We start from the raw sequence: 19319 nt of genomic DNA, 5'->3' as shown, positions 1-19319 counted from the left end.
TATTATTAGACTATGTATTGGCAAAAAAAAATTTAATTCATATACCCTTGTTAGAAATTTTATTTAGAAAATTAGATCATATTAAATGGTAAATACTTTTGTTTAGTAACAAAAAATAAAAAACACATGGTCATAAACAAAAAACAGGAAATAAATGTAATTATATGTTAAAAAGAAACTTATCAAAACTGTCGGGATTCTGGCCTGTCGGGATTCTGGCGTGTCGGGATTTTGGCCGTCGGGATTGTGGCTGTCGTGATTGTGGCTGTCGGGATTTTGGGGTAGACCCAATGACTACTTACCAATCACATCAGATGAAGTGGAGAATGCAATAACACAAATAAAAGATGTCAAAGCTCCTGGACCCTGACAATACATATGCTGAACTCATAAAATTATTTAACACCGACGATACTCAACGCAAAAGAAAAATATTTAATGACATAAATTTAAGCGTATAGAACATTATAGACCCATTAGCCTGCTAAACCACTTATACAAACTCTTTACAAAAGTAGTGACATCAAGAGTAGAAAAGAAGCTAGATTTTTACCAGCCAAAAGAACAAGCTGGATTTCGATCAAACTTTGGAACAAACGACCATCTGCAGTCTGCAGGCAGTAAAGTTACTAATTGAAAAATCAATAGAATATAACAAGCCCCTTGTGCTAGCATTCGTGGATTTTCAGAAAGCCTTTGATACGATAGAGCTGGATAGCATTTTAGAAGCTCTAAATAAATGCCGCATTGACTATCGTTACAGTACACTCATCTATAAAATTTATAAAGAGGCAACAATGAGTATTAAGATACATGATAAAACCAAACAAATAAGCATAGAACGCGGCGTAAGACAAGGCGACACACTCTCGCCAAAACTATTCATAACTGTTCTGGAATATGCCTTTAAGATGCTCAACTGGGACAATAAAGGGATCACAATAGATGGAGAAAAGTTAAATCATCTTCGTTTTGCAGATGACATAGTCCTTATAACTGACGACCTATAGGAGAAGTAAAGGAAATGCTAAATGAGTTAGACGTTATCTGCTGGAAAATAGGCCTGAAAATTAACTTTACTTAAACTAAATTTATGACTAATCTGATTCCTAGCGGACAGCTGATAGTACGTGAACAAGAAGTAGAACTATTGGAAAGTACATTTACTTAGGTCATTAAATTAGAATTGGTAGAGATAACCAAACATGTGAAATAAAAAGAAGATTAACATTTGCTTGGGCAGCTGACGGAGCTCTGAGAGACATATTTAGGAGCAGTATACCGATCAGTTTAAAAAGACAAGTGTTTGATCAATGTGTGCTACCGGTAATGACATATATATGGAACAGAGACACTGACTCTAAACAAGGCAACAGCGTCGAAAATGCGGGTTGCTCAAAGGCGTATGGAAAGATCCATGCTGGGTGTAACCCTACTGGATTAAATAAGAAATGAAGATCTCAGACAAAGAACCGGTATCGCAGATGTTATAGATATCACCAGGCTCAAATGAAACTGGGCAGGACACGTCGCCAGGCTGAAAGATTCAAGATGGACACGAAAGCTGATGTAATGCAGACCAAGAGAAGATAAACGCAGTAGAGGAAGGCCGCTTACACGATGGACAGATGATATCAGACGGATTAGTAAAAACTGGCAACAGTCAGCACAAAACCGTGAAGTGTGGAAACAATTGGGGGAGACCTATGTCCACCAATAGACGTGAATTGGTTGGATGATGATGATGATGATTTAAGCGGAGTAATACCAGAAACATGGCTAAAGTCTACGTTTATTGCTTTACCAAAGAAAACAAAATCCGTATCCTGTAGTGATTTTCGTATCATCAGCTTAATGAGCCATATTTTAAAATTATTTCTAAAAATTATACAACCAAGGATATATAGACTGTGCGAAAAAAAATCAGCCGCACACAGTTTGGTTTTCGGAATGCAGTGGGTACGAGAGAGGCTCTCTTTATTATACAAGTGCTATTTTAACGATAGAGAGACGTAAAGTGTGATATTTATGCATGCTTCATTGATTAACATAAAGCGTTCGATACAGCAAAGCCCAACAAGCCGATAGAGATATTAACCAATATTGGAATAAACACATGTGATTTAAGAATTATTAGCATCTGTACTGGAATCAAACATCGTCTATCCGGACAGAAGCAAGAAAATCCGACGATATCAAAATCAAACGTGGTGTCCGTCAGGGACGTATACTATTACCACTGCTGTTTAACAAATTTATACTCTGAGGAAATCTTTCAACAAGCAGTGGATGATAATGTTGAAGCCGGAATTCGAATTCACGGATAATGTATCAATAACATAAGATACGCGGACGACACGGTGGTATTCAATGACAATTGGGACCATTCCCTAGAAATCAAATGTAGGATAGAGAAAGCAAGATCTGCATTTCAAAAAATGGCCAAACTATTCAAATGCCATGATTTATCAATACCCATAAAAATCAGGTTATATCTACTATGTTATATCTTTTCTATACTGTTGTACAGAGTTGAGTCCTGGACCCTCACAGGCTTTCGAGACGTGGCTTTATCGTAGAATCCTGAAGGTACCTTATACCGACCACGTTACCAATCAGGGTGTTTTGCTAAGAATGCAAAAAGAAAAGGAGCTGTTGAACCACAACAAAAACAGCCAAAATCGAATACCTCGATCACATCATGAGGAACATCAAGAGATATGGACTGCTGCAACTAATCTTGCAAGGAAAAGTAGAGAAAAAACGAGGACCAGGAAGGCGAAGGATTTCCTGACTGAAAAATCTACATACGTGGTTCAACATAAGAACCAAAAATCTTTTCAGAGCAGCAGTGTGCAAGGTACAAATTGCCATGATGATCAAAAAACATCCGAAACAGATAGGCACTACAAGAAGAAAAAACTAAATTCAAATTACGGAGTGACCCTAATTTTATGCTCAGCAGTGTATTAGAAGAATTTTTTTAACAAGAACCAAAAACAAAATTTGTTTAATTTATTAATGTTTTGTAGTTTGAGACCGATTTCAGAAGTGGAAACCTAAACGTCAAATAGACTTAATTTTATAGAAAGTAAAGTTGTGGCTTATTCCCAGCAAAAATAGTAAAAAAAAATTTAACATTTAGAGGTAAAGAGAGAGCGCAAAAATACTCGATGCTACTTACCGTCGGGATTGTTTGTTCCTGCTGTCGAAGTACTCTCTTCCGAGCCGCTTTCCGGTGAAGCCAAATTTTGGTTTTGTGAAAGACCTAATCCTAACTGTTCGGCAATTTCCGAATGATCCTGATGATGGATGTAGTCAAATATACTACTCCCCGTCATCTCAACCTAGAAACAACAAAATTCGTAAACATAGGTACACCAACCCATTCCATATTTGAATAACAAAAATAGTGGAACACCACGTCAAATTTTTCAAAAATTTGGTTTATATATTTCTTGTTTTATTATTATTTATATCGTGTCATATTGAGTTAAAAATATATAATTACTAACAATTAAGGAACATAGTTTCATGAATTGTCAACATAATAAAAATTCCATAAAAATTAGATTATTTGGAATAAAACCGTCAGAATTTTAATGGTCCAGTTGTCAGAGACGAAAATGCCAATAACGAACCTCTAAAACTGTGCTAACAAACTAAATTTTGATAGCAATATCAATTTTGGGCCCCACAAAAAAAATTCAATAAAGTTTGCCCCTTCTACCTTCAAAATTCCTCATAAAAACCCCTATCGTAGGGGGACGGGGACGGAAAAAATCGATTTACCAAGAATTTTTCAAACAAGAAATGTAGCTGATATAATTTGGAATATAATGTTTATTAGCACTTTTGCTATGTTTATTGATTGGTCACTGTGGAATTTACATAGAGCTTAAAAACCTATAGCATGAAATTTCGATTTTAAATTTGGGCAACAAATATGAGTCATTTAAAATATGCCCAAAAAAGCCGAATTTAAACTCTACAAACACATTTCAAACGACCTAAAACGTTTAAAACTGCTTCTTTTGGAGTGTTTTTGGCTACGTTTTTTTTGAAACTACACAGCTTTAGTTACAAATTCCACCCAATGCCATCTTCTCGTAAGCATTTCCCGTGACGTGAGATCGTTTGTTATATGAAAGTTTAAATTCAGCGTTATATAGGCATTTTTTAAATGCTTCAAATTTGTTGCCAGTGATTAGGCTCTAACAATGCAAATTCTACCTTGACCGGTCGATGAAAGTGATACTACTACCATCGGTTTACATCGTTCTCCGACTTGTTCCAACTCCTAGCCGCCATTCTTCTCTTTAACCATAGACCTGGAGGGATTTCTCTTTCCTCTAGTTATTTTTCAATTCCCTCCCTCCAGCGTCTTCTCGGCCTTACTCTTTTCCTTCCCCCTTGTGGTGTCCACCAAAAATCTGCTTAGGGTCCTGTCATCTGGCATTCTCTGTACATGACCGTACCATATTAGTTGTTTTGTTTTTATGTCATCAATTATTGTATGTGTGACTCCTATCATTTCTCGTATTGTCTCATTTGGTATCCGATCTCTTCTTGATTTGCTTGCTGCTCTTCTCCAGAAGTCCATTTCTGTTACTAGTAACATTTTCTCTGTTCTTTGTTTCAGTGGCCAAACTTCACTGCCATATGTGATTACACTTTTAAGTACGGTATTTTATATGAGATGTTTGTTCGCTTTAGATATTGTTTGGTCCCACAAAATGCCGTTCATCATGGATATGGCTTTTCTACCCTGTATGTTTCTGTCTTTTATAGCAGCATTCTGGAGCTAGATCCAGACATAGAAATAAAATGTAGAATAGCAATGACTAAAACCACTTTTGAAAATGAATTATTTTCTTTGCAATAATCATCTCAGTTTAGAACTAAGACAAATAGTGCTATGTTTGGTCTGTACTTTTGTATGGTGCAGAAGTGTGAGTGCTAAAAGTATCGATCATTAACAGAATTGAAGCATTGGAAATGTGGATTCATAGACGGATGCTGAAGATACCTTGGACAGCAATAAAAACTAATGAAGAAGTACTAAGGAGGGTCAACAAAGATATAGAACTGCTAAAGGCTGTTAAATACCGGAAAATGTTTGATCGGGGACACATATTGAGGGGATATCGATATAAAATATTACAACTGATCCTTACAAGGCAAAATAGAGGGCCGTAGAAGTGTTGAAAGAAAACAAGTTCAGTTATTCTCTCAAGATTGATTTGTTTATCTACCTGACATTTCATTTTCTTGCTTTATTTTTATTCCTTTTATTGACCGCATTAAAGTGAGGTGTAAACTAAAACAATTGCACAACAATAGTGTACCTCGTGCTTTGACTAATAAAATTATTATGCAGTATGTTTAGGCAATAAATTGACTAGCATATCCTCAATTAATCCTCAAACTTAAGTATTATAAGGTTGGCACTTTCGACATTGCCTATAATGATGTTTTGTCGGACAATAACCACATACACCAACAAGGTCGGATAAGAAAATAGATTGTTTTGCTTGTTTTCGATTCAGAGGATTGCACAATCGCTGGACAACTGTTTCCACCGTTTCAGGCTTTTTCAACAGCGCTAGCGTGCACTCCTCTGAATCGAAAAACAGCTCAACCATCAATTTAAGGGGAATTTGAAAGATCATTTAAATTCCCATTGGGACGCGATTCTTCAATTTGTTAAGAGATGTCGCTGGATCGCGTCGCCAGGCCCTGATATTCTAGTTACGGAAGCTCGTGCGATTGGCGCATGACGTCAGCAACAGAGTTAAGTATAATCCCGTCCATGCGTTCGTAATACGAACGCGAATGAAATTTGAGAATAGTAAAAATGAATGAATTATGATTAGAAGAAACTAAGTGATTTTTATAGTTTAGAGGAAAATAATTAAACTATTTCCTTTCATTTAAATAGATTTTCAGTTATTTGTAAAGTTCCCAGTCTCGATTATATTGGGATCCGGAAAATAAAAATATTCATATAATCGATATCTAATAAAATTATTATATTTAGTTAGTTGGCAAAAATTGATTATTGGCCTACACATTAGAAAATATAATCTTTACCAAGGGGAACAGAAACCCCAAAAATTGAAACCATAAATTTAATGGATTGTTAAAATAACAAAATGTTTACTTTTTAAATAGGTAATATAATAGGTAATCAGATTTAAGTGACAGGCTCGGAAAAGACAAAAATAAGTTTTACAGTTTTCATGCCATGCACTTTATTCAAATTTTGTGATTGTGAAATAGACATACATACAGCAACTATGTAGCAGTTTTTAAAATTTTGCTTTTACGAAATGTCAGGTTGTTAAGAGACTTGTTTAATTCTTTAATTCGGAAGTATATCCGAGACCTAAAAAGTAGCTTCTTCGCTTTATTAGAACAGTCTACAGTTACACTTTTGGATATAAGGTTTTCTAAATAATTTTTAGTTATCAAAATGGAATCACCATTTGTGAAACAAAAAATTGTCTCCAGTTACTCAATACATGACAAAAAATTGTCTGATGGTTTACATAAGCCTCCCTCACTCAAATGATCAACCCACGTATCCGTTGAAAAATCTTCGGATTGAATACTGGAGTCCTTCAATTTATGGCAGAAATAGTCAGCCAAATTATCTAAACCATCATACTTGAGGTCACTAACGTTTTTTTCATTCTGACTCTCATTGAAAACTTGAACATCCACAACTGCTTCGTTCTTAGAATCTTGCCTTTGGATCAATTGTCCAGAAATTGGTAAATATGGAGTTTCGTCTGTTTCCACGTTAGAAAATTCGCTCCTTTGTCTTTCCTACCCATATATAACTTTTATAAAACATAAAAATAAAGCTTTTTGTAAACATTTTAAAAAATTTTTAATGGGTTTTCCCCTGAAAGAGCTTCATTTTTTGGTAATATCACGTTGAAATATTTGATTTGAAATTTGAAAGATAAGAGCGTCTTTTTCATGAGCTACAAATTTGTTTTTACTGGTTCTATAGACTAAGAATATATTTTTCGTTTTTTTTTATATGCTACATTTTTTCTAAGCATAATTTTTCGATAAAATACTTTTTGAGTATTTGTGAAGAACCGCCTGAAAACGTGTTTTTTTTTTGTTGAAAAGTAAACATTTTTGGTCGCAAATGCTAGTACTTCCGAAATAACCTAGTACCTAAGTTAAAAAACTCTATAGAACAAAAGTTGCTTAAAGTTAGTCAGTTTATCTGTTTCCGGACTTATTTTAAAAAGTATATTTTTTTCACCCCCGAGAAGGAGTGACTTTCACCCCCCAAGTAAAAGTAACCAAAGGCACAAGTTCAACTTTGACGTGGAGGATGAGTAGCACCTAAATCCAAATTTTCGTGCAGTTAGGAGTTGACCCTGAAAATTATACGGTATCGCCGTATTTCACGTTCATTTATTGGAGCTTTAAATTTTAAATTAAATTATTAAATTTTAAAGCTGTTTCTTTTTATCCTTTAAATCATTTTGCTTAAAACCATTTTTTAATTATAAAATAATTACATAATGAGTTATTTTATTCTTTAAATTTTAATAATTATTATCAAAATTTGTACTTTTTTGTAATGTATTTTTAAAACGAGCAATTCTTTAAATAATTTTGTAACAATTTGTATTATTTAAGAATGTAATAATTACATTTTTGTTTTGTAGTAAGTGTTTCTTAAGAATATTAATGTATAGTTTTAAAATATTGTATTGCAAATTACCATTATTAAATGGTTATTATTTGTGAAGTATTCTTTTTCTGTTTTCACGCCCTTATGTATGTAACAAAACTAAGGGACTTTATGAAACGTAAATCTAAATAGTTATAGTTAAAGAGGGGGCGGCTTAATTGGAATTGAACGCGGGCGGCCAAACAGAGCGGCGGCTCTGGTCAGATCCACATCCAAAAACGGCACAACGTATGTTTAACGAAAATAACCACATTATAAATAAATATCTCAAACTTATACAATATACAATAAATTCAAAATATTTAAAGAAAACCACGATAGACGTTGAAGACACGAAAGAATATACATAAAGTTACATAAGTATCGTTCGCGGTAACGATTCCGTACTTGTCCAGGACAACTTCGCATGCGCACTTTAAAAAAGAGCGTTCTCTTTTTTTAAAGTGCGCATGCGATTTTTAAAGTGCGCATGCGAAGTTGTCCTGGACAAGTACGGAATCGTTACCGCGAACGATACTATTAAGAATTCGAGATAACTCTGTTGCTGTCGTCATTGACTCCGCCCACTATGCGCATTATCTTATCATCTGTGTCTTTATATCGTGTCGCGTCCCAATGGGAATTTGCATGATCTTTCAAATTCCCTTTAAATTGATGGTTGATCTGCTTTTCGATTCAGATGAGTGCACGCTAGCGCTGTTGAAAAACCTGAAACGGTGGAAACAGCTGTCCAGCGATTGTGCAACCCTCTGAATCGAAAACAAGCAAAACCATCTATTTTCTTTCCTATCATTACTCAGATTTGAGTACTAGAAAGTTCCTCTTCTGTCCTTTTCCTAGACGAATAAACAGGGCCCCCGTAATAACTACTGGCGCCTGTGTGCAAAAAGGGATTTTGGCGCCCCTTAAGGCATTTTGATAATGATTTTTTATTTATTTTTTGAAGGTAGGTAGGTACGTGCTTTAAATAAAGCAAAATAGGTACAAGTAACACCATAGCAAACCTTAATTGAATAAGGTTTCAGGGGCTTTATTGAATAAATTCTGGTGGACCATCTTGTCACACTTAAAGGGTTTAAACTTAACCCAAAAACATTTTTCTCACCCCACCCACAACATCCCACCTTTTTGTAGATGACGAACATAGAGTACCGCGATTTTCAAATTTTGTCCATTTAGATGGGACTGTATCGTCGCCCCCGTTAGCGAAATTATTTCGATTCGATTTTTGCAAACTTACTCAAAAAGAGGTCCCTTATAACAAAGCCACAGGATGCCAAGCGGTGCTGTAGTCAAAAAATTGTTTAAACAAATTTTTTAAACAAATTCACAAAAAAAAATTATTATTTCGAACAACTTGATGTTTGACAACAAAAAATTGATTAATAGCAAACTGAAAATTTGTTAAAAGCTTAACGGTCAGACAAACTTTGATGTAAGGGAACACTGGAACAGGGGATGTTTTAATTGTGGAACAGGTTAAAAATTTCGAACGCCAGACTATGAAAACGTCCCATGTATTTTGTCGGACAAAACTTCCGATTGATTTGTTGCCCTTTCATTAAACTCTCATGCAAAAATCAGACTGCTATTTATCACCAACATAATTCCTATCATTTAACATGTTCTACGTGTCGGACTTATTAAAATGCCCAGTTGGTGATAAATACCAGTCTCTGATTTTTGCATGAGAATTTAATGAATGGGTAACAAATCAATTGGAAGTTCTGTCCGACAAAATACATGTGACGTTTTCGTAGTCTGACGTTTCAAATTTTTAACCTGTTCCACATTTTAAACTTTCACTACTCCAGTGTTCCCATACATCAAAGTTTATCCGACTAGACACCGTTAAACCATTAACAAATTTTTAGCTTTATTGGTACGCGGGATCTTGGAAGAGAACTTTTTTGTTCAGAATGACCCAAATTATCTAAAAAAATTATTCAAAGTAAAAAAATTATTTTTGTGAATTTGTTTAAAAAAAAAATGTTTAAACAAGTTTTCGACCAAGGTACCGCCTGGAACCCTCAGAATTTGTTATAAGAACGTCTTTTTGTGTAAGTTTTTGCAAAAAAATCTAACCGAAATAATTAAAGCTTGGACTATAGCGCTAATTGTTAATAATTAAAAACGACAGCTTTGTAATAAAATAATGACAAAAATTTCTTCAGGATCTTCATGGAGGGGTTTTAAACTTTGATTTGACTATATAATTCACTTTTTGACTTTCATAATTATAATTTTTAATCGAGTTATTAAGCCTTGAAAATGGCCATTTTAGCATTTTTAAAATTTAAAATGGCGTATAACTCGACAACAATCAATTTTAGTGAAAAATGACAAGAGACCTTTTTTACTCAGAATGACCCAAGTGATCTAAAAAAATTGTTCGAAATGAAAACATTATTTTTGTGAATTCGTTTTAACAACTTTTCAACGTTATGTGGATTTATTATAAGGACCTCTTTTTGAGTAAGTTTGTGCAAAAAATCGAATCGGAATAATTTAGCTAACGGGGGCGACGATACAGCTCGGTCTAATTAGTTATTTGATAGGTATGCGATTTTTAAATCTTGTCGAATTATCATTTGAGCGCCACATAATCGTTCGCTTATCGATGAGATAGAATTACCGCCCACACACTATTGCACTATGTCTGGAATTTTTCCACGAAATCAGGGTATAGTTAGTAAAACTTTTATTTTATTTGTATCTACAGAATGGGTGTTTGTTATTTTTATAGCCGGATTTTTTATTTTATATCTATAGAGAGACTAATAATGCCATCCAAACAAAGTAAAACTGAACTACATATTTAATTTCTCACTTTTGTTTTAAAATTAATTTTTGCTTTTTGATTTTTTTGTAAATATTTTTGCAATTTTTGACCCTTTGTTTTGGCGCCCCTAAAGGATGGTGCCCGTGTGCATTACACACTTTGCACATATGGTAGCGGGGGCCCTGCGAATGAAAACGAAATGTGATTGCAAGGAATCCATTTTGTTTTCTACATTCGTCGTCTGCGGTCTTACAAATTGTTAAAGTCGCAGATTAAGGATGTACCAGAAAGAACTTTCAACACGAAAAGTCTCAGATTTAAATTATTATTTACCATTTTAATTTTATTAAATTGGTGGATTCCGCATCTGAGACTCTTCAATTTGTGAAGGTCGGATAACTTTGAGAACTTTCTCGTATATGTATATAATACCTCCTCATTTATGGCTCAATCCTTCAATATTCCTCTGATTCTTTCTCTCCATTCTAATGCTGATCCTCCTTTCCTTCTTCTATTCCATGGAACATAGTTTAAGGCCAGTTATGGCTATCGTTCACCTTTCATTCGCATTACATGCCTGTAAATCATTAATGTTTGTCTTCTTATTTCTTCATTTGGGATGTGATCAAGTCTGGATATCCGACACGCCCTTCTTAGATAGTACATCTCTACTACTTCCAGTTTATTCTTCTCTTTAATCGGCATTTGCTAACATTCAGATTTTCAGATCCGTACTTCAAAATTGGTTCTACAACCGACTTGTAGATTGTCATTTTTGTTCGTATTCTAAGTTCCAAGTTCTATTCCTATTCCTGTGCATTTTCTCCTCCAGTTATTTAATGCTTAATGAATATAGATTTTCCATAGAGTTGGGGATAAAGCTCATCATTTTCTTAAACCTTTTGCCAGAGGAAATGCGTCTGAAATTTTATTCTCCTTTTAAGCGGCGTTTTTTGCATTTCTTTACATTTTCCCTATAGCTTTGATGTATATGTATTACTTAAGCCTGCCTTCGTAAATATTTTAAACAATCTTTTTAAGGGTACTGTGTCATAGGTCTTCTCTAACTCAACGAACACTAAATGAGTCGTAAATTTCTGGCTATAAAATGTATATTTTATAAAGTTTCGTAAATACCGCGTCCACATTGGTAAAAATTTGCGTCGAACGAGCTGTTCGTCGCAAATATTTGCGTGCTCGAAGTAAATTGTGCTAATGTGGACGTGTTCGTCGCATAAATCGGACGCAAGATTTTTCGACGCACACAACGCACACGCTCCATCGGTTGTCGGGGTTTGAGAGAGGATCAAATGATTTGTGATTTACTTCACAGAAACTCAGCAGGTACGCACAACGAACGATAAATAAATTTTTGCTGGTAGAGCACCGCGTCCTCACTGGTAAAAATTTGCGACGCAAATTCTTGCAACGCAAATTCTTGCGACGACGCACGAAAAATTTACCAATGCGGACGCGGCATAATACATATACTTAGTTTCAAAAGTTATGCATCACTTGAAATTATGCTCATTTTCATAGTTTATTTTTTCGTGAACAGATTACAGGATTCCGCTAATTTTTTTTTACTATTTTAGATTTTTCTTTGGTATTTACACAGTTGGGAAAAGGTTTACTCAAACTTCTTTTTTCAACTTATACCGGGTTGAAGAAAAGAAATGTTTTTCTTATTATAAGTTTGGGACAACCTGATGGAAGGAAAAGGTATAAGTAGGGTATACATATAATATAGCCTAATGTTTGTGAATATTTTGCTTTTTAAACATCCCTGATATCTTTAGAAATAAAGAAAATAGACGATTTTATTCTTTAACATGACGCGTTTAAACTGAAACAAAACTAAATTAACAATAAAAAAACCAGTTAACAAAACTTTAAAAACACAAAGGTATATAGCGTTAACAATTCTGGTCGACACCTTAAGAGTTCTTTGTCAAGGAAGTGAGCGGTACGCACAGCGCAACATAAAAGAGACGAGATTGTTTAATGGAGGCTCTATGATGTTTTTGGGTAGAATTTCCTTGATAGTAAGTACGGATTTGGTGTCTACCTGGAGGCTCCTTAAAAAATAGCGAGAGAGACATTGCACAGATTTTCTTTCTTTGATCACTTTGTTCCTTTCGCACTATAATATAGGAAATAATTTCATCTTAGTGTATGATAAGACATGGCCTCCTCACGTATCGCATGTCGTCAGTTAAAACACATATTAAAGAGTAAAACCGTCTAGTTTCTTTGTTATTAAAGATATCAGAGAAACTAGAAAAATAAAATGTTCGCAAAATATGAGACTACAACATAATTTCGATGTCCCTTTGTACCATTTCCTCCCTACAGGGTGTTTCTGTGTCTGAAACTTTGTTTCAGTTAAAACACATGTTTAAGAATAAAACTGTCTATTGTATTTATTTATAAAGATATCAGAGACATTAGACATTAAAAAAAAATGTTCACAAAACATAAGACAATACGATTTCGATGTATGTTCACACTTATACCTTTTCCTCCCAACAGAGTGTCTCAAATTTAACATAAGAAAAATATTTCTTTTCGTCCACCCAGTATAAGTACAAAAAAAGTTTGAGTAAACCATTGCCCAATTGTGTAAATTAAAAAAAAATCTAAAATAACAAAAAAAATAGCGGAATCCGTTAATCTGTTCACGAAAAAATCAACTATGAAAATGAGCATAACTTTAGGTGATGCATAACTTTTGAAACTATGTTTATAATGAATATAATTTTCCTATAATATTTCGCAAATAAATATTTTAAAAAATATACACTTTAGTATCGGTTGCACTTGTTCAAAATAAAGATAAGATATTGATGGGAAGAGATCATATCAGCTGTGATTTGGTTGGAAGTAGAGAGAAGTTGTCAATAATTCGGAGCTTTTGGGAAAATTTATGAAAATATGAACTAAGTCGTCAGGTATTTCTCGTAGGTGATAACATGTGCGTATTCTTCTAAGGTCGGCCATTTTCCCTGCAGTTGCAAATACTCTATTGATTATGGGCCCCGCCAGTCCTATTATGAATGGCAGGCACGCTGCTGCAGAGGAGTACGTGAGGAGCATTCTCCAACGAGGCGGTTGCTGCTTCGGGAGGCGGTGAGCGGATAAAATGTATACCGTACATGTCGAGAAACTACCAGATCTAAAATGAATTTTTTCAGGGATTTTCACGATGAAAAGGACAACATAAGACCGTGCGTTCAATTTCTTTTATAAGATGTTCGATAATTCACTTATTACTATCTGCAGATCATAAAACAAAAAAGTCCGGCTGTTCTTGCGCAAAGTTAGAATTAAAGTCGTTGTTAGAGTTGCACAAGTTTGACTTGAATGTTTGAAATTGACTTGAGTTTGACTTAATTTTAAGTCAAACAATCCTTCTGAAAAATAATTTAAACTGGTCAATGGTTACAGGTTTGAAAATTCAAACTGTTTGTCAAACTAGTTTGTAAGAGTTTCTTATTCTTCTTCTTCTTCGTCTTCTTCTTCTTCTTCTTCTTCTTCTTCTTCTTTTCTTCTTCTTATATTAGGCCTCTTGGTCTGTTCTTAACCGATTTTGAGCTTGTATTCGTAGCTGTGATGTTGACTGCCAGCTATCTCGCCACCTTTAAAAGGGCCTTCCTATTGGTCTCTTGCCTGTTGGCTTCGAATCCCTGGCTATACGGGCTATTCTCTCTCTGTCCAATCTCGTCACATGCTGATTCCACTCTCGTCTTCTCTGTCTTCCCCACCGTACTATATCTTGTATGTTACAGAGATCTCTTATTCTGTCGTTCGGTATTCTGTCTCTCAGTGTTTTCCCAGTTATTGACCTCAACGTTCTCATTTATGATGTTCTCAGTATCCTCTTGGTTTCTGCTTTGTCACTTCTTGTTTCTATCGCGTACGTCATGATCGGTCTTACAACATGATTTGTACATGCGTACTTTCCCTTCCAGCCTTATATCTTTGTTTCTCCAGATGACATCCTCAGACATCCTGACACCTAATTAGCTTTATTTGCTTGCTTTCGGACGGTCTCTTTAACATCTTCATAACTACATATTTCGACTCCCAGATATTCGAATCTCGGAGACTTGTTCAATTAGTTCGTTGTTAATTACTAATTTGCATCTTATGGGTTCCCTTGACACTACCAGGGATTTTGTCTTAGCTGTTGATATTATCATGTTGTAGGTCTTCGCCACTGTATTAAAAGTTTGTGCCATTCGCTGTAGGTTATCCTTTATTATCGGAGATTAAGATTGCGTCGTCAGCATAACAGAGGATTTTTATTAGCTTTTCTGCCATCTTATATCCTTTTCCAGTACCTTTAATGTGTTCTATGATTTTGTCCTTTACTAAATTAAAAAGCAATTTGCTCAAGCTATCCCCTTGTCTTATTCCAGAGTTGATTTCTACTTCCGTTGTTAGTTCATTCTCGACTTTTATTCTGGTTTTGTTCGTCGTATTAATGGCTTTAATTATCCTTATCATCTTGTTGGGCTGATTTTTCTCCTTTAGCAATCTTAGCACATCTTCCAATCTTACAAAATCGAAGGCTTTAGTCAGATCTATAAAGCACATAAATGCAGGTTTATTATATTCCAGTGCTTTCTCAGCAATTTGTCTGGCTATGAATATGGCGTCTATTGTGGAGCTATTTTTCCGAAAACCTTGTTGTTCCTCACTAATTGTGTATTCTTCATTTATTTTATTGGCAAGTATTTTTGTTAAAAGTTAAAGAGTTGTGCTCAGCAAGGTGATGTACGGTAGTTGCTAGGGTCTTTCCTCTCTTGTGTAAAGGTATTGTTATACTCGTCCTCCACTGGTCTGGTACACGCTGGCTACATATTATTTCTTGAAAGAGAATCTCTATGTTTTAGATTAAGGTTTCTCCTCCGTATTTTAGTTCATTTGGTATGCCATCGGGTCCTGGGGCTTTTCTGTTTTTTTAATTTACGTATGTTATTCCTTATTTCTTCTTTTGTGATTTCTAGTTCTATGTCTATGTTGGATTCGTCTTCATTTCCTGTTTCTTCCTCTTCTTCAGGTATTATAGTATCGTCATTATACAGTTCTTCTATATAGGCGGTCTATTGTTCTGCTTCTATTTTATTTAAACTTCTATATTCGTTAATGGGTTTTTTCCTACTTTTTAGTATTTTCCAAACTTTTCTTTGCACCCCCATACAAATCGTGTTCCATTTCTTTGGTAAAGCGTGTCCAATATTCTCTTTTTATATGTCTTATCTTAGAATTGATGTAATTTATTGTATCTCTGTATTGTTAATAATTGTTTGGTGTTTTGTAAGTGCAGTATTGTAGGTATGCTTTCATCTTCTCATACGCTAGATCTCTTATTTCAGTATCGAGCAAGGGTTTGATATTTTTGTTGCATTCAAGTTAATTTTTCTGACTCCTATGCTTTCCTTTGCGGCTTGTAATATATTATATTCTATTTTTGCGTATGCATCATTTACTCCTTCACCTGTTGTTACTGGGTTTATCTCAAATCTTTGTTCTAGACCATAGGTTCTCAATCTGTGGTACATGTACCACTGGTGGTACATATCATTATTGGCAGTGGTACACAAAACACAGAAAAAATTAAAATAGTGGTAGTTAGTAAGTATTGGTAATACAATTTAAAAATATAGGTGGTACCAAAAATAATAAAAATAACTGTAGGTGGTACATCACTCAAAATGGTTGAGAACCGCTGTCTAGACGTTTTTTATACAGCCATTTTGCGTGTTGATTCTCTAGAGACTCTATGTTTAGTTTTTCGAAGTACTTGGGTGGATTTTTCTTGTTTTGTGGTATTTTGATCAAAAATTTTCCAAGCAAAATTTTGTGGTCTGATATTGGGTGATGTATCTTAAAAGAGTTTGAAAAATAATTTTTTATTTAGTAGATATACTTTTTGTCCAGATAGAAATGTTAGTTGACAATTTAGATAACACAATAAAAATACAATGAATTCCATATAAAAATAACTTGATACGGGAGCGATTCAAGTCAAAAGAGAGTCGGAAATTCAAGAAATTGATTCATTTACGCGTAAAATTGCTTGCTGGCAAATCGTTGATAATTTTATGCAGTGTTACTAGATTACAACAAAAAATCGTTGGATGGTTGTTTTATCATACCAAGAGTAATTTAATCTACTTTAACAAAATTTTATGATGGAAGGAGTAGGTTGACTTTGCAGACAACACCTAATTATTTTTTAATTTGATTGTTTCTTCTCTCTGTTCTCTATGTGTCAGGGTTTTGACATACATTACTAATAGATAAACATGGCAGAATAATTATTGTGCTCACTCCTGCTAATTAATTAAAGATTTTAAAAATGTATTGTGTCCTTTTTCTTCTGTTTTTAATAATTGTGTTACTTTGAAATGTTGAGTACCATCAAGCTTCATTTTAATAATCTCAACGACTAGTAGGTTTACTAATGCAATGAATGTAATATTTTAATATTAATATTGTAATATTAATTATTAATACTTACATTTTTGTTTTATATTACATTCTTGAAAAGGGATCAAACAATCTCGAAAGCTAGACAAAAAGTCAAAAGAGTGTTTCTTTGATATCCTGACCAACCTTCTGACTGCAATCCTAATTAACCACTTGTTTGTTGATATCGACAGTCGCTAATATCCAGTATTTCGTATATATTTCAAAATTATTTACCAATTTGAACAACTGCTTTAAAGTACATTGACCTACATAAGCTCCAAATTCACGTTGTATATTCCCAAAATATTTTGGTAACTGAGAAATAAGCCTTGCGACTCGCGATGTATTTTTTGAGGTTATGTAACTGTATCGGATTTGTACGAAACGATTTCTTAACCGTACTCACATTGAATCCTTATTATTTTATCCAACTTTCGTGATGATTTGGCGACGCATACTAAGTTAGAATTACACACTGATTACTATTAAAGAATTTAGGTGTACTTTCCATATGATGTTCAGCGATGGGTTTCTCTAATGAATAAAAGTTAATAGTACTTATAATAGTACACTTTCCAAAATCAATTATGTATGCAGATTTGTTTAAATAGATATAACAATCATTCTTATTCCAGAATGAATATTGGTTTTAAAAAAGTAACAGTTTTCAGTACAAAAATGGTGTAAGAGAAAAACAATGTTGACAATAGGAAAACAAGATTTGATTCCAATCCAAAATTGAAATTATCACAGAATCATAGATTATGTGATGGTTTGACCAATTAACTAGTATTTTCAAAAATAGAAAATACAATTGACAGATATAACAATAAACAGATCAAGCTTTGAAAATAAAGACATGTTGAAATATTTACGGTACGTGTTCTTCTGTTTCTTCTTCATCTGTTTGTGTAGACATAACAATGTCTGTTGTAACTTATTGTTCCATCGTTTCATGCTTTCATGGTCTTACCACTGATCGTCTTCCTATTCTAGAATCATCTTTAGTCGTCCTTACTACTCTATTTGCTGTATTCGGTTTATGTGGTCATTCCATTTTAGTCTTTTGACTGTTTTTTCAATGCGCTTCCAGTAACTTATTGTTCCATCGTTTCACGGTCTTACCACTGACCGTCTTCCTATTCGAGAACCGTCTTTAGTCGTCCTTACTACTCTATTTGCTGTATTCGGTTTATGTGGTCATTCCGTTCTACTCTTTTGTTTCTTACCCAGCCATTAATGTTCTCCACCTTGCATCTCCATCGTATATCTTGACTTTTAGGTCTGTCCCATAGTGCCTTATCATCGATTTTTCTAAGGATTTTCATCTCTACTCTTTCTAGCATTATTTTTGTCCTCTCTGTGTCAGGTCGTGTTTCTGCCGCGTATGTCATTATTGGCCTGATAACAACTGTTTTGTAAATTCTGACTTTTATTTCTTTCTCCATATTGTTTCGTTCAGGCAACCTGCGGCTCTGTCTGCTGTCTTCACTTGTTCTAAAGCTATTTCTTTGTGGCATTTATGTAATCTGTCGGTATGACATTTGTGGGATCTGATAGAGGAATATTATAATCAATCGTCTGAAGACGAAGAACAAGGAGGATTTAGAGCAAGTCGCTCATGTACAGATAACATCTTTTGTCTTAAACAAATTATAAAGAAATAAGTTGTGACAAATAGAGAGTTACATATGACTTTTGTATTGTAGATCTTGAGAAGGCATATAGGACACAGTCCCCTAAGTAAACTATGAGACGTCCTGGATACATAAAACATACATCAAACTTTGGTTAGTGCTCTCAAAGATCTATATTATGGTTCAAACTCCCAAATTAAATTCGGAAACCTATTAGCTGAAAAATCTGCAGTTACTAAGGGTCTCAGACAGGGATGTTGTATCTCTCCGACCCTGTTTAAGATTTATATCTCTGCAGATCTGAAACAATGGAAACGGAATGTCAAACGAATGGGTATACAATTGAACGATCAGGATTGCATATATACTTTACAGTTTACAGATGATCAGGTGGTGATCTCAAATGACAAAGACAAAGACGATATGGAATATATGTCTAGAAAACTAATTGAAAAATACCAGAAATGGGGATTAAATATCAATTTATAAAACAGAAAATACCTCTCAATTGGCGCCGAAGCAGAACAACTCGATATCGACGACAATCAAAAAATAAAACCATGTGATGAATATAAATACTTGGGCGTCATCTTCGACCGTAGTGGAAAAGACGAATGAGAAATAGAACATCGAATCATACAAGCACGAAGAGTTATGGAACATATATGAGACAATGGTTAAAACCAGCTTACTGTAT

The 19319-nt window shown here is 34.3% G+C and overlaps 1 protein-coding gene across 1 annotated transcript in view; it reads right to left on the bottom strand.

Moving 5' to 3' along the window:
• Window positions 1-19319, bottom strand: part of LOC114338335 (protein trachealess) — a 192002-nt gene that overhangs the window by 74740 nt on the left and 97943 nt on the right. The window contains exon 5 of the mRNA XM_050641585.1: window positions 3185-3347. Coding sequence (XP_050497542.1) covers window positions 3185-3347 — 163 coding nt within the window. The remainder of the gene's footprint in view (window positions 1-3184; window positions 3348-19319) is intronic.

Source organism: Diabrotica virgifera, chromosome 10 (assembly GCF_917563875.1).
Source record: "Diabrotica virgifera virgifera chromosome 10, PGI_DIABVI_V3a".
Lineage (NCBI taxonomy): Eukaryota > Metazoa > Arthropoda > Insecta > Coleoptera > Chrysomelidae > Diabrotica > Diabrotica virgifera.
Note: the sequence above shows the minus strand (reverse complement) of the source record. Positions and strands in the feature narration are given on the sequence as shown.